The 15,564-nt window shown below is 34.8% G+C and overlaps 1 protein-coding gene across 1 annotated transcript in view; it reads left to right on the top strand.

Moving 5' to 3' along the window:
• Positions 1 to 15,564, top strand: part of LOC108765957 (cyclic nucleotide-gated cation channel alpha-3) — a 184,650-nt gene that overhangs the window by 129,499 nt on the left and 39,587 nt on the right. Inside the window, exons 9-10 of the mRNA XM_018514906.1 lie at positions 6,702 to 6,842; positions 11,152 to 11,304. Coding sequence (XP_018370408.1) covers positions 6,702 to 6,842; positions 11,152 to 11,304 — 294 coding nt within the window. The remainder of the gene's footprint in view (positions 1 to 6,701; positions 6,843 to 11,151; positions 11,305 to 15,564) is intronic.

Here is a 15,564-nt window from a genome sequence, read left to right as displayed (position 1 = left end):
AAGCTTGAAGCTTGAATTTTACACTTTAAGATCGCATTGTATAAATGGATTGTAGATTTACTTTTAATTTCATATATTTTAAGTCTTAAAATGTCTTAAGATGTTAATACTTTGTAATTAGCTTGTGACTGTATTTAAAATCATCTTAAAAATAAAAACTGACAGAATATTAATCTAAGTCTTCGCCACTACGAGTCAGAGACACGTGAAATACGTTCTTTTCTTGAAAAATGCGCGTACATTCTATCCCGATAGAATTTGTGGCAATCATTCCACATGGATAAACTCAAAACGGTGGACAAAACATATACGCGTGTAGGATAAACCCGCGAGAAATCCGCGAAATCCGAACTGTGAAAGAATCATTCGAATTCGAAAACGCGTCGATGTAATCTATCAAATCAAGCTGCGGAATATCGTGTTCCTCGATAACAATGAGGAGCGAGTTTGTTAATAGGGTAACGCGCGTTTGCATGACGCACGCTTGTTCAGAATTCCAGATAATTAACGAGGCTGCGTTTCCCGATTAATTGGCTCGAGAGACTTTCGCGAAAATTAATCCACCGTGGGAGGAGGGGAATTCGCGATGCCTGCCGGCACAGCGGGATTTCAAAAACAACACAACGGTTCACGAACCAACTACTACTTCGACGAATGTAATAGTGCATTGTTCTCGTTTCGAATATTTAGCGAGTGTGCCTTATTAAACCTTCGAAATAAACGACCCATCGACAAGGATATTTTTTTTTCTTTTTTTCCCTCTCTTTTTTTACTCGATCGTACGCAAACTTCAACGAAATCCGCGTAACGGTCGTATTTTTGAACAAAAAGGTACTCGTGCGTACAAAAAGGTGCGGTGCTGGATGATACGGTGAATGGGGGGAAAAAAAGAGAGGGATCCAAAAATAGTATCGTGACAAAATACACAGACCGAATGGAAATTTCATTCTGCAGAGATAACCGTAGGAATAACGGCCATTTTTCCGTCGCCCCGGCAATGATTTATAAGAACAGCGCGGACAGTGTCTTTACTTTTATTACGTGCAAACTATTTACAGACACCGTTCATTAGGGGGAGTGCCTTGATCGAGTGGACTGAAAGGAAAGTAACGACGTTCCGGTAGAAGCTATCGGTAACATGGAACAAGGTCGTTAAGACCGCGTCTCGAGGATCCATCGATCTTCGGGAGCCTCGTCTGCGACTGTCAGTTTCAGGTTGCGCCTTCGGACAGACAATGTCGGCGTGTCGTTTAGGGATCGAAGCTGACGACCAGAACCGTCCGAGAGAGAAAACAGTGATTTTTCAAGCCAAGCCTTCACAAATTTTTTGAGAGGAAGAAGACGAATTGCTCGCGTCGTTTATATACTCACATTCTCACGGAGCTAAACCGTCAATAGACGTCTCGCTATTTAATATTTTAGCATGTCGATTTCTCGGCAAATTGAAAATTAACTTTTCCCGAAGCTTCAAAGTTTGATCTCCCGCTTGCAGGATGATAAAGTGCCACGAAACTTTTACGATGTCTATGAAGAGATAATAGAATCCACTTAAATTCTTTTCCAGTGGTACGATCATTCTAGAGGTACATCCTACTATTTGTCGTAGAACCGAGTCTCTTTGGTGCGAAATAAACGTGACTTAGCTTCTATCAAGTTGAAGTTGGAAACGAGCCAGAAATTATCGCTTTGATCTCGGTACTGGCACCAGGCCGCAAATGCCCTCCATTAACCCTTAAAACATCCAAAAGTTCCGTCGTTAACCAACGGTAGTGCAGTGGAGTTTTACGTTCGTTCCTGCATTGACGCACGTGCGTTTCTCACTTTCGTACTTAACATCGTCTCTTTATTTCTTCGAGATCACTGAGGGGGAACACGAACATTCCAGAGCCTGAGTATTAAAGCGTTAGACATTTTGTTTTAATACTTAGTGACTAGAAATTGATATTATAAACTATTACATTATAATACAATATTAATATAATATTACTTATTTTATTATTGACAATAATAATGAAGGACTCTTGATCAATAATGCAAATTAAATATAATAATAGGGCATATAAGAGCCAATATTAAATTAAATTATATATTAAAAAATGAAAAATTTTAATTAGACCCTCTTCAGATATTAATATCTGAAGAGGGTCTAATTAAAAGACCGAAACATGTAATATTTTGTTTTAACATTATATTTAATTTGTATTATTTTATTATATTATAATAATTCTAGAAAAGAGAATATTATATATTGTAATAATTATATTTAAAATGCATTTGCACAGATTTTTCCATAAATGATACATGAATAAATATAAAAATAATATATCACGAAAAGAACATCTCGACAAAATTTATCGAAGAATTAATGATATTCAAATCTTTTCAATTTTAGTGTTATAAATAATTTCTATAATTTTTTCACGTAGCTAAAAAAAAAAGGATAATAGTGTGAGCTATATTTCTCTGCACTTGTAACATCGAGAAGTGAACCCACTGACACGAGTTTGAAAGCCTGTTATAAAGGAAATATATACGGTGGTACTTAAGTATTCCAAAAGATTTTAAGAGATGATTCCACTAATTGCGTATGTGTTGTGTGTAGAAATACTAAATACTAAATCAAGACGAAAACTTTATACAACCATACATGTCCAAAATAAATTTCAAAAACCAATGGAATTATTTTAACTTTTTATATGTTCCATCAAAACAGCTCGAGTGCAGGTTTTCGAAATTTTTGGAAGAAACAAAATGTTTCCTTCAATTTTGACATTCTACATCTTTGAAAATTAGACATATGATCATATAAAGTTTTTGTCTTAAATTAATATGAGGAATCATCCCCTAAAATTCTAGAGTACTTGACTATCACCCTGTATATCTCAACCACCTCGTGTATTACTGCATGCGCAAAAGTGTTCCAAGAAGGACATCGTCCTTCCGAGCGTATATATAGCTTTGCATTTCCATCGGTGCTTCTTGCGAACTCAACGTCCGTATTCAAACGCGGTTCGATGAACCCGTTGGAAAAATGATCAGAGATGCAGCGGGTGAACGGTGCCGGCTGGATCGCGGCCAAGGATCTCCTCGCTTCCTTTGATCGCGCCGCGTCGGCCGAATCGGGCCGTTCTGCTATATATTATCAATATCGGTCTATGCCCATTCCTCCGAATCGCCAACCGGCGGCGAATCCTGGCGACGAGACGTGAGGCCGCGCGATAGAAGCGCGAAAAGCGGGGGAGTAAGTTAAATTGCGCCGGCGAAATGGGCACGGCTGTCGGTCGGTCGGAAGCCCATTTCCGATAGAAACCACCCCTCTTCCTTGTCAGTCAGACGAGGCGAAGCCAGGCCGGCGGCGTCCCCGTTATACCCATTTTCGGCCAATTCCGGATTGCGCTTGTCGATCCGCTCGCGGGGGGAATCCTGCCTGGATCGAGTCCGAGAAGTATCTGCAGAATTGATCATTCGTGGGTATATCAGGATAGATCGGCGATGGAACCCCGAAACGACGACTATCCCGTTGCTCGGTATCCATACGACAAAATTAGATCGCTGCAGTGAACTCCGCACTGCGGACTCTCGAGCCGCGTCATGCATTAACATTTGAGCATCCAAAATAGAAAAAAAAACTCAACGAAATTTGAAAACGTAAGAGTCTCTAGAGAAAAAGCGGAAAATTGTGCACTTTATAAAATCCATGTGATATCTAATTTTATATAAAGATTATTTAATTTAATGCGAAGTGGGATCTCTAATCAAGTAATGGAATTTATTTTTTATGTTTACGATATAAACGTGCGGAAAGGCTGTACAGCTTCAAAAATAACATTAGTTAATATTCCGATCGACAAACTGCATAAGAGATTAGCTCTTTCAAATAGAACTCTTTAAAATATGATTGATGCAAGAAGATGTGCGTTTTCAATATATTCATCGGCACAATGGCTCGTAATCTAACAAAGAAATACGTTATCCTCTTCATTGGTCCCATTGCTCCTTGCCTGCTCGATTGAATATCGATTGAATATCTTGGGTAGCAATTGGCATTCGGAGACAGTTTGACGTTTCATTTCTTGATACGCATTCTTCATTCCTCATAATCCGTATTTATAGATTCTCCGAACGTAACGGACACGAGCGACATGAATCTAGTAATAATGTCTTCTCTCCGAAACGCAAGACGAATCTGCATTGAAATCTGAGCATAATTCTCCTACGTTTTTATTTTTACATACTTTCAAATGTTCGTATTGCGTCGACGTTACAAACTTATATATACTAAGTTTTCACATGACTCGACGCGAATATATTTTGCTTTACGTAGCAAAATCGTCGAAACATTTACTCAACGCATTAAGAAGTTTAGCTGAAACTGCTACGTGCACGCTTCACCTTTCTTTAAGTGCAAGTATGTCGTAAAAGTACTTGCAAAATTACATTCTGTCATCAAAACAGCTTGACACGTATGAGCCGTTCCTTACGCAATTCCTCGCAAATTTCTTATCTTACTTATTATTATATATACTCAGTACAAATATTTGTACGCACGAGAGGCAATAATTAAATTGCCCAAAAATTATGTTGCTAATAATTCGGGTGTACTTCCGAAAAGGTGAACCCCCCGATTTTTTTCTCGATTGATATACTACTGTATTTTGATGCCCTAATTGCGAATATGATCATGAAAATTACCGACAAAATCATTTTCAAGGTCAAATATTTAAAAACCGATTTTATCTACACTATACTGTATTTTTGTGTGCTGATTACAAATATGATCATGGAAATTACCGACAAGGTCATTTTTACGGTTAAATATCTCACCCTCCTCCCCTCCTGCTTAAGAGGCGCACAACTTTCATAATTGTAATAAGATTGGAAATAAGACCGTTTATGTTAGAAACATTATTTTAAATATGAAGCGCCGCTACGATCTGAATGTTAAGATGTTGAACTATTATATATATTCATTTAAATGAATTAATTTTAAAAATTATAATTGCGTGCCGATATGGTTGTCGGACTTTCATAATTGTGCTGTTGCACGTGGGTTTCGACTTTCCACGCGAAGCGACTCTCACCCCCCCCCCTCCCCCCTGCGAAGGGGCGCGCGATTTTCTACACAAAAAGCGTGAAAAAATGTGAAAAAAATCGCTTTTTAATATTTGATCTTAAAAATGATCTTGTCGGTTATTTTCACGATCATATTCGTAATTAGGGCATCAAAATATAGTAGTATACCAATCGAGAAGAAAATCGGAGGGTTCACCTTTTCGGAAGTACATCCAATAATTCTAATTAAAATATATGTACAGGGAAAAAATTATGTATTAACAGCATTAGTCTAATTAAAAATAATCTTGTTAATTCATCACAGTAACAGTATTAAAATACCATTTTATTAAAACCGTATGACGTATTTAATTCATTAAAAGTGTTTGATAGTGTTGTGTGTGTGTGTGTGTGTATTAATAAGATTATTTTTTATTAGAGTAATACTGTTAATAGATTAATTTTTTAAATATATTTATTGAGCTATCATATTCTGATTGAATTAGCTTATCGTCTAATAGTGAAAGATTTAAATCTCTTTCTAGGGAAATCTGAGAAATCTAAGAAATCTACATCTCTTCCAATATCTCGGACATTATATCTTTTACCTGTTAATATTCAGGGATATTCCGATGAGATATTTTCAATTCTACCTCAGCAATTGAATGTCACGCTCGTATGAATACATAGCACCGAGATGGGTCCCCGTAAAATTGTAGCCATATCTTAGTTTTCCATTTCGCTGCGTTAGTATTGATCTGCGACCTGTGCAGTGATTGCACGACGGATATGCCACAATATCGCTATATTAACCGATCCCATCAATGCTTTCCTCATCGGAGAGATGGGAAAAAATGGGAACCGCGCGAGAGAGAATTTCTTTTGTCTTCATTCGTTTCAATTAACTGATAACTGTGGCAATACGGTCTTTGCCTTGATCAAAAATTGCCTGCGAGAAATATAAGTACGCCAGAGAAAACTTACTCTATTAACTTATACCGATATACATATATTGTTAATTTATAATAACAATTATAAATAGTATAATTGATTCAATAAAGTAGAAATAATGAAAAGAGTTTTCAGAACGGACGGAAAGTATATCTCGATAATAATCGATAATGAACTGGTTTTATTACGATTCCAAATCGTAAACCAATCGTAAAAAATTTAATTCTTTGACTGGTCAAATCCTGCATTCATAACGCGTTTATTCGTTGAATCATTCAGTTTGCGCACTCACGCGAGAGCTATATATAATTTTATCAACTTTAATCGCCAATATTGACCGCGACGATTAATAATCATCGAACATTTCATTTGTATAATGACGTATTATCACATTCTCGAATTAACGAATAGGACGCCGATTTCACACGAGATTTTCAATGCTTAAATGATAATTAGTTTGAATCGGAAACGTTATTATACATTACCGGAAACGGTATCATATATACATAATTAGCTAGGATAATTAATATCACATTTGCAGCGTAAGCAAATGTGTGTCAGATGTTGCATATTAACGTAGCAACATTAAGAAATGGAATTAGAACAATTGGAATCGTCGCGGCAATCTGTAAACAATTGTTATTTTATCGTTATTTGAAAATGCATATTCTACTAATAATAAAAATTGATTGTTGCAGCAAAGTTGGACGGCGTGAAGACTTACATGCGGATGAGGAGAGTACCGAATCATTTGCAAGTTAAAGTTATCAAGTGGTTCGACTACTTGTGGTTGACGCAAAAGTGCTCCGACGAAGAAAAAGCAGTGAGTTGTCTTCCAGGTAAGTTTCGCTTACTTATATAAATGTCAAATAACACGAATGAACGGTGTTTAATCGTTTAAGTTTAAGAATTAGAAATTACAATGTAGATTAAAAAAATTGAGCAGATATATTTGAGTCGAATATTATTCACCGCGAATTTGAAACTTCTTTTTTTTTTATGGAAAACATGCTTGTGCACCGTTATTTTAAACAAAAGTAATTTATGAAAGCAGAGAAATGTAATTAACGCAGACGTAATTAGTTATTTTTATATGAATCATTTATCTTCTCTCTTCACCTTCACCCCGTAGTTCTCCTTATTAATGCGCAATATAGAAGAGATGCAGACGCATATATTTACTTTCATAAACGTGAGATATATGAAAATCCGGCGTTACGTCGTGGTCGTAACTTTGTGATATTTATATAAGTCCGCTGAATCTATGTAAGGGTGGTTAGGCGAAGCTATTTCGCGAATATGTAATTTAATACACGTGTAATTAATGTAACTTCGTCCATCGCAAATTCTAAGTAAAGCTTTTCATTTTTAGCTGCAATTTATTAGTCAAATAACAGCGACTGCAAATTATTGCGAAGGTGGTGTTTACGAGCAATGAAACGATATCGCCGCCTTTCGCCGGTGTTAGCGTATATAATTTCACGGGAAACATTTGATCTCATAACCGCGTTGGCAGGATACGCAAACTAAAATGCGAGTAAAGCGACGCGTAAGCAGGCTGCATGTACGGTTGCCGACGTCGCCTCTTAATGCAAACCGCGCGAGAGTAAACGGTTGTGGGCGAATTTTCGCTGGGGTGTCTCTCGCAAAGAGATGAGATAAAAGTGCAGACTAAAAATTCTCGACTTATCCAAAAATTATAATTTATTCCGCCCTCATACTCATTAAATCTCTTTCTTTGTGATGTACTAAACAATTTGCGTCAGTAAAATTAGCTTAATTTGCGTCAATAGAATTAGCTTAATAAATAGGAAAACAAATTGATGTCGTATTAGGAATGAATATAATACAATAGCACATTAAATGCTTATGTTTAACATATAAATTTATTTATTACCTATTATCATCTTTTTCTAATTTATAGTAATGTATTGTAATGTGATTATATTGATACTTGATACACGAGTGTTTTTTCCTTCATAAACTTAATAACGTTTCTTTATTGCTTATTGCGAAAAGTATAAAAAAATGCGTAAATGTAGAAAATGTGTTTCTGAACCGATTGTTAAAGACGACTCCGAGCCGATTATTGGAATGAAACGATATTTCTGCTGGGAATTCTCCACTAAAATGCTAGTAAAGCAGTGTAATAATGATTCTATCGTTCGCGACGCACTATAAAAGAGACTATATGCAATATAAAACGCAGTGTGTATAGAAGCAAATAAACTGGAAGAAACGGGGACTCATGGGCTACGCCGGGTAACATAGGAAGGACTTACGCTGAAATTTATTGCACGAGATATATACAAGAGTGCTTAACGCAGAGTCAAGCTTCCACTAAGAAGAAAATTGTCAGTTTTTTCTCTCGAAGTATACTGTCGAAAAATGTTTTATTTCGCTTTCGGGAAAATATCGAGCAATTTTTTTTTATATTCCCTCGTAGAGTGTGCGTTCTTTAGCAGCGTTATGTAAAATTTACAATTGTTTTCTTTGCACTTCTTAAGGGACTTCTTTATAATCACTCCGCTTATAACGACAGAAAAAGAACTTCATAATAAAGCAGCTGGCTTTTACATTAACCACTCTTCCACGAGTCGCTTTGTTTCTCAAACTAAGAAGAATTTATTTTATACTTCTTTTTTTTCATTCAACCGTTGTAATAATTCGTTTTCCAACTCATATTTGTCTCTCTTATATATTAAAGGAGGAAGAATCGAAATTTAGACGTAGTTAACATAACATAGTGTATGAACGCAGAATGTTAAAGAGGGAATAAATGACCAAGGAGCAACATTATTATTACCGCAAAAGCGGAATGCGCTTTTCAAATGAGTTTCCACGAGAGTAAGAGCAGGGAATGTCCGGACAACATCCTGAAAATCGTTTCGTTCGAATGGCGCGCATTTCTCATGCAATAAACCCGCTATAAGGCGCGTGTTGTAAAGTCCAAGTGTAATACACGACATAACAAGGAGTTGGAAATTGAATATTAGTGCAAAATGAAAAATTGTAGGCCATTACGATGCGAAGATTTTCATACACATATATGTCATTTAATCGGCTATAACGCAAGCAATAAAGTTCCAGAAATAATATCGGAGATATTACCTGGAATGTCTTCGTATAATACTGACATTTCCTGGCGCGAATTTAGATTTAAAAAACGTTTTATTATTAAATATTTAAATTTTAAATTACAATTTTAAGAGATCCTTCTGTAAAGTGAAATATCAAATCTTATCATTCTATTTTCAAGTTTACTTCGACGAAATCAAAACGAAATCAAATCTTTATATAATATTGACATTTCCTATGGCAAATAATTGCTTTGGATTTTTATAATTAAATACTTTTTTAATTTCAAATTACATCTTTGAGAGGCTCTCGACATAAAATGATCGAAATATCAAATCTTATCATCTTTGATCTCTTTTTTTAAAGCTTATTTCGTCGAGTTATGAAATGCACATTGCCTGAAAGATTGTTCTTCTAATGAAATAATAAAATAATGAAATAACCTATACTGTTCACACGCGTAATAAAACAATCGGGAGAGACATTTTTGCGCGGTAATAATAATCGGATTATATCGATACAGAGACAGCAATTAGGCTGCATTACGCGTTAATATTATCGGGAAGAGACACATCGATCGACGACAAAATTGACGTGAAAAGCGAAAAATACTAACGCGCTACCGATACTTGCTACAGCTTGCATAATCACAATTAACGCTAATTTGCAGAACTTAGTGCTAATTACACAGCTGCATTGCCGCAATAATAATAGTAACATCGTAGCGTACTTATACGGTCGACATGCTTCTGGGTTAACTACCAATTTCTGGTGCGTTTGATTATAATTATCTCAATAACAATAGTAACAATATATTAAACTTTATTCTTGTAATCAAGAATTCATGTGGGAAATAATACCAAGTCAATAAATTTTTATTTTACGAAACTGCCATTAGTTTGCACAAGAATTATTAATTATTAATTACATAACCTAATATATATTACAATAGGCATTTAATGAAGTATATTTGCTTATTAATATTAGTATTAATATTAATAATTATATGTATAATATTGATATTTCCGCCAAGAAAGTGATTGCATAGAAACGCAAGACTGTTGCAAAGCCGAATTACTATTATTTAATTACAAAAGTAATAAAGTTTAAACAGCAAATAATTAATAATTATATAATAAGAGATTTATAATAATAAATTTCTGTAGATATATTCCGAAAAGAACGGATATTGAAATCGGATATTCCGCTTTATAATGGAAACTATTCTAATTTGTTATTGAGTTTGTACAGAAATATTAATAATTTTACATTCGAGATAATATTAATTTATAAAGAATATATGACGGTCCATGCATACATATCAATTTATAAAAGAACTTCAGTTGACTATTTTTATTTCACTTAATTGTAACAGGGATTTTTTTTCACCTTCTGCAGATAAGAATGAGAAGTGTCTCTCACGCTAATGAGACGCGCTTTGATAAAAACATCTTTTCTTCTCAGAATGGTTTTACTCTTTGAAGTTTCGGATGAAGTTGCCGTGCAATGCAATGCAACAGAAACAGTCCTCTGGAGCACAATGACTTCCGCTGTGTGGCGATGTGAATTGTTGCGCACAAAAATTTCACCGCGCGCGTTGCGAAATTTTAAATATCAAGAGAGAGAAGAGTATATAAAATAACGGAAGGAAAACGAGGGTGAAAAGCGTGCATCGTGTAAATTTTTGAAATTGCAAGTTAATTAAAAATGGATATACACCCTTTACACGTTATAGCGACCTGTCTCGACCATATACATTGCATTTTCAGCACGTCCTGCGCGGCGAAAGTATAAACTGTTCTCTTCGGAATGAATTCGGAGAGATTCTGATTCTTCCCTGTTCCTCTTTTTACATTCCGATTTTTAGAGACTGCGCATAATGGAAGGAATATTAGGAACAAGAATAAATATTAAAATTTCAACCTGTCAGAAATTGGTTACACCGGAATATATAATTCCTAATAGATTAAAATCTTAATATTTATTCCTAATATTTCCTCCACTGTGCGTAAAGCCTTCCCTGTTTCTTTCCCTCTTTTTACACTCCGCAATCATTTCTCTTTTTCGCAGATAAGCTAAAGGCAGAAATCGCGATAAACGTGCACCTGGACACGCTGAGGAGGGTCGAGATCTTCCAAAACACGGAGGCTGGCTTCCTGTGCGAGCTGGTGCTGCGATTACGGCCCGTTCTTTTCTCACCTGGCGACTACATCTGCCGCAAAGGTAAATTGCCTGGTTATCCTTTTTTTCCAGCGGCTACTTCCGGCGCAGGATACTCGGAATCATTAGGCTGAATTCAACCCTGTAACAACGTTGTAACGTTGCAGAAATATTCCAAAATGTTTCTTGCTTACTGAGGTGTGTGTGTTCTATGCAAAATCTTCCTTACAAACCACTTTAGCGAGAAAAAATTATCGTCGTAAATTAGAATTTAGATAAAAAATGTGGCTAAATTCCGTTATTAGCAGTCGACTTTTACTCATTTCCATCACCATTTACGGTATCTCGAGGGCACGAACCCTAGACATCGACCTTCTTCCTATTCCTATGATTTCTCTCCGGATTCGGCGTATCCTGCTTATGGAAGCACGCAATGCTGGAAACATGCCAAACGATGTACCATGGGTGTGAAAAATTACTATTCGCGCTCTCTCTCCCTTTATGTGCCATCCCCGTCACCGGAGACCGTCGCTGGTAGGCGAATATTTTTATTTTACGACCGAAAAAGTGACTGCCATGCTCGTTATCAACGCGATAGAAGGAAGCACGAGCCTCCCCCCCCCATCTCTCTCCCTCCCCCATCTTTCCCCCTCTCTCTCTCTCTCTCTTCTCTCTGTAACTACTTTCGTAGTCCAGTTGCATAGAGAAACGGCTCGTAAATTCTAACGACTGCGACACCGCCATTCAACACACAGTCTCCAAATCTATTTCTTTTACGGATAGCAAAATTCAATATCGTTAAAAAAGATCATTTGTTTTCCCCCTTATGTCATACAGAGGATTCCCAATTTTATTTTAATCTTCAAATATTACGGAGCGTACACTGTTAAATTTTATAGGATCAAATTAACTTAATGTGAGTCGCCACTGCTTCTACTAAATATATCGTTATTTTTAACTAAAATGATAATTAAATTTGACACTATATAATGTTAAATTGATACTGTATAGTGTCAAATATAACCATTCTTTTAGTAAAAATAATGATATTATTGAGTAGGAGCGACTCACATTGAGTTAATTTAACCCTATAAAATTCAACAGTGTAAGTTTTTGTTCTAATTCATATTTTGCCTTATATGAAACGATCAAAGTTTACGATTGTTTAAATGTCAATTACATTCATGAAGCAGTTATTCTTCTGAATATCAAGAGAAATCTAATCGGAATTCGCTGAAAAATATGACTTCTCTATCTTTTTTTTGAATATTTATGGCGCATTACAGAAACGTCTGAATACTCGTAACGTAGATTGTGTACAAATAAAAGCTTACGCTATTGCCTATCGTTTTTATCGATGTATTTAGTATTTGTTCTCGATCTATAAGCGGTTCAAAGAGCAATTTTAGCTTGCCAAAGCGAATCGTCTTCCCCGCGTATCGTTTGCCTTCCATTCACTTTATTCTCTCGACGGGGTTTCTTTTCACTACCGACGGAATGACCGCCATGTGCGCGTAGGAATGCGGAGAGTAATACCTCCCATTTGATAGGTTGCCGCCCTCTTCGCGCATTTCCGTCGTTGCATCGCGCGATTAAGGTCGGAATTATAGCTGAACGTTACTACTTGCCGGACAAATGACGGCCGTTCTTAGCGTATCCTGTTGCGCTCTTTTATACTATCTTTTAAGGTAGGGTTACCATCTCTGAGTCATATGAAAGGAGTACATTTTATATTTTTTAAAACAAATTATTCGGAGTCTGAAGGAGAAAGTATAATTTTTTATACGTTAAATGCAGTTATTTAATATAAAATGAAATTTCTAGAACATAATTTTTACTGACAATTCCTGTAATATAATTTTATAAATGTAAAATTTTAATTTTTAAACATTAACACAAAAATAAAATTAGAGGAAGAAAATTAAAGTAATCGTATAGAAAAATATATATTGCAAATACGTTTTTTGCAACAAACATAAGAGATCATTAATGAAGGAGTCCTAAAGTAGTCTGTTTTACTGATTAAAAACAATAATTTTCATCGAATGATATATTGGGTTTGGGGAGAAAGTTGAATCGTTTTATTTTTAGTTCAAAATTGTATATACAATATCTTCGTCAAAAATGAAAATTTAAATGAAATTTAAATTTAAAAAAAGGGTTTTAAAGCTTGAAATTTCTACTTTCGAAAGGTTACTATATTTTTTGAGTTTCTGTGAGCTTGGTAATTTTTATATATAAAAATTACGAGCTGAAAAAGATGAAAAATTTGTTTTTCGCTTAGGGAGTCTTTCACGTATCCAAAACAAATTTACGAAAATTTTCGAGTATCTATTGTGAAAGCTTGAAACTCCCTACAAAATCATTTTTTTTAATGTTCTTATGATTTTTTGTTCCTGAGTTATTCGCGAGTTAAGTAAAGGAGCATTCTGACTTTGATTGCTCTCTCATAACTCCAATAAAAATCATCATACCGTAAAAAATAGATTCTTAAAGCTGAAACTTTGCTCTAGCGAATGATATAATTCCAATGAAAATTTCGCAATAAATGAAAAACTTTTGTATAAAAATACGAAGAAAGTTTCTCCCCCACCCAATATATTGTCTATACAATATTATTTTTATAGATTTGGGAATACTTTTCTTGAATTAATGTGTAGGTGCGGATTAATTCTAGTCTAGTATAGAATTTATGCCAAGAACGACAAAAATTTTTTTAATTGGAGTCTTCCTTACCACGTCATAATCCAATCAATATTAATGGCTGTCTACAGTTGTCAAGTTATGACAATAATTGCTTAATGTATTATATAATATATAATATATTTGTTCTGCAATTCTACAAAATTGAAGGCTACATACTAGTACAATACACGAAAAAATAACACCGAGTTCTTGGAATTAGATTTAGACATCTAATTCTATACAATATCGTTTTCCAAAATTTATGTGCATGAGATATTGATGCATAATATGTCAATAACACATAAATTGTATACGTAAGTCCTATTTAAATAGGTAAAATAGCGATTCCGTCCGAGTTCGATCTTCACTTTAAGATCCCCTTAAAATCCGTATCAGGCTACCGACATTGCAGGTTAAACTGACTGCCAACTCTAACTGTTGATCCATAGTAAACCAATCACAATCGGAATCAGGCTCATTGATTCATTATGGATGGTAGTCAGAGTTAGCAGTCGAATTGGTCTGCAGAATCTGTAACAAAATCTATATACAGTCATTGACAAAATTATTAGGCACCTTATTTATTTGACAATTTCTTCAATTCATAAGGAAATAAATAACACTATCTTTTAGAGCATTTTGCTTTAAATATCGATCTTCTCTGGCAGTAGTCTTTCGTTTTCTTCCTCTTCCAGATCTGGATTTAAACTGTTTAGTATCATTATATCTTTTTATTGTAGTTTGAACTGCGCAACGGGAGCATTTTATTTTTTTTGCTATTTGCGCTTGAGATAATCCTACGGAATGCAACACAATAATCTGAGCCCGTTTTCCTTCACTCAACTCGCGTGTTTTAGGCATATTTTGAAATCTCGGATAATATGTTAACAATAATAAGATAAAGAATTGCCTAGCAATTGCTCGAAACAAGACTGATAACGTCCGTATTATTCGAAGTCGAAATGCACACTAAACAGTTTTGTACATATTATCATTTCTCTAAGAAACTTATATGCCTCAGTTGCTTGACCTTCTCACAAAGTCAGTAGCATGAAAACAACACGCAAATAGAGAGCTTATGCACATTCAGAAAAATTTAGAAAAAGCAAGGGTGCCTAATAATTTTGTCAATGGCTGTATATATACACCTATATATGCATAATATATTAATATTTATATATACAGTACTAGACAAAATAAAGTACGCACTCCCAACATTTTCACATTTATGTAAATAACTCGCCAGTCCTGGCAGATAACATAATGATTGAATGAGGTAAAAGAAAGGTATTTTAGTCTACTTTGCAATAATGATTACAAAAATTTCAAAAACAATTCGAAATCCTTTAATAGTCAAGTCCGTTATATTTATTATCAAATTTATCATGGACAAAATAAATTACGCACAACATTGTTTATGAAAATAACAACAATTGGCGCTGTTAATGATGAAAGATACACTGAAAAAAATGTTATTCATAATATCAATGAATGACATTTACTGACTTTAAATTCATTGATATAATGAACTTTTAATAAATATTATGAATATTTTATTGAGTATTTTTTATTAGCTAATAACTGGATTTATTAATATAACAAATCACTGTTTATTAATATGCTGTACTTGAATATATC

Source organism: Trachymyrmex cornetzi, unplaced genomic scaffold, assembly GCF_001594075.2.
Source record: "Trachymyrmex cornetzi isolate Tcor2-1 unplaced genomic scaffold, Tcor1.1 scaffold117, whole genome shotgun sequence".
In the NCBI taxonomy this organism is placed as follows: Eukaryota; Metazoa; Arthropoda; class Insecta; order Hymenoptera; family Formicidae; genus Trachymyrmex; species Trachymyrmex cornetzi.
This window is presented reverse-complemented; position numbering and strand designations above follow the sequence as displayed.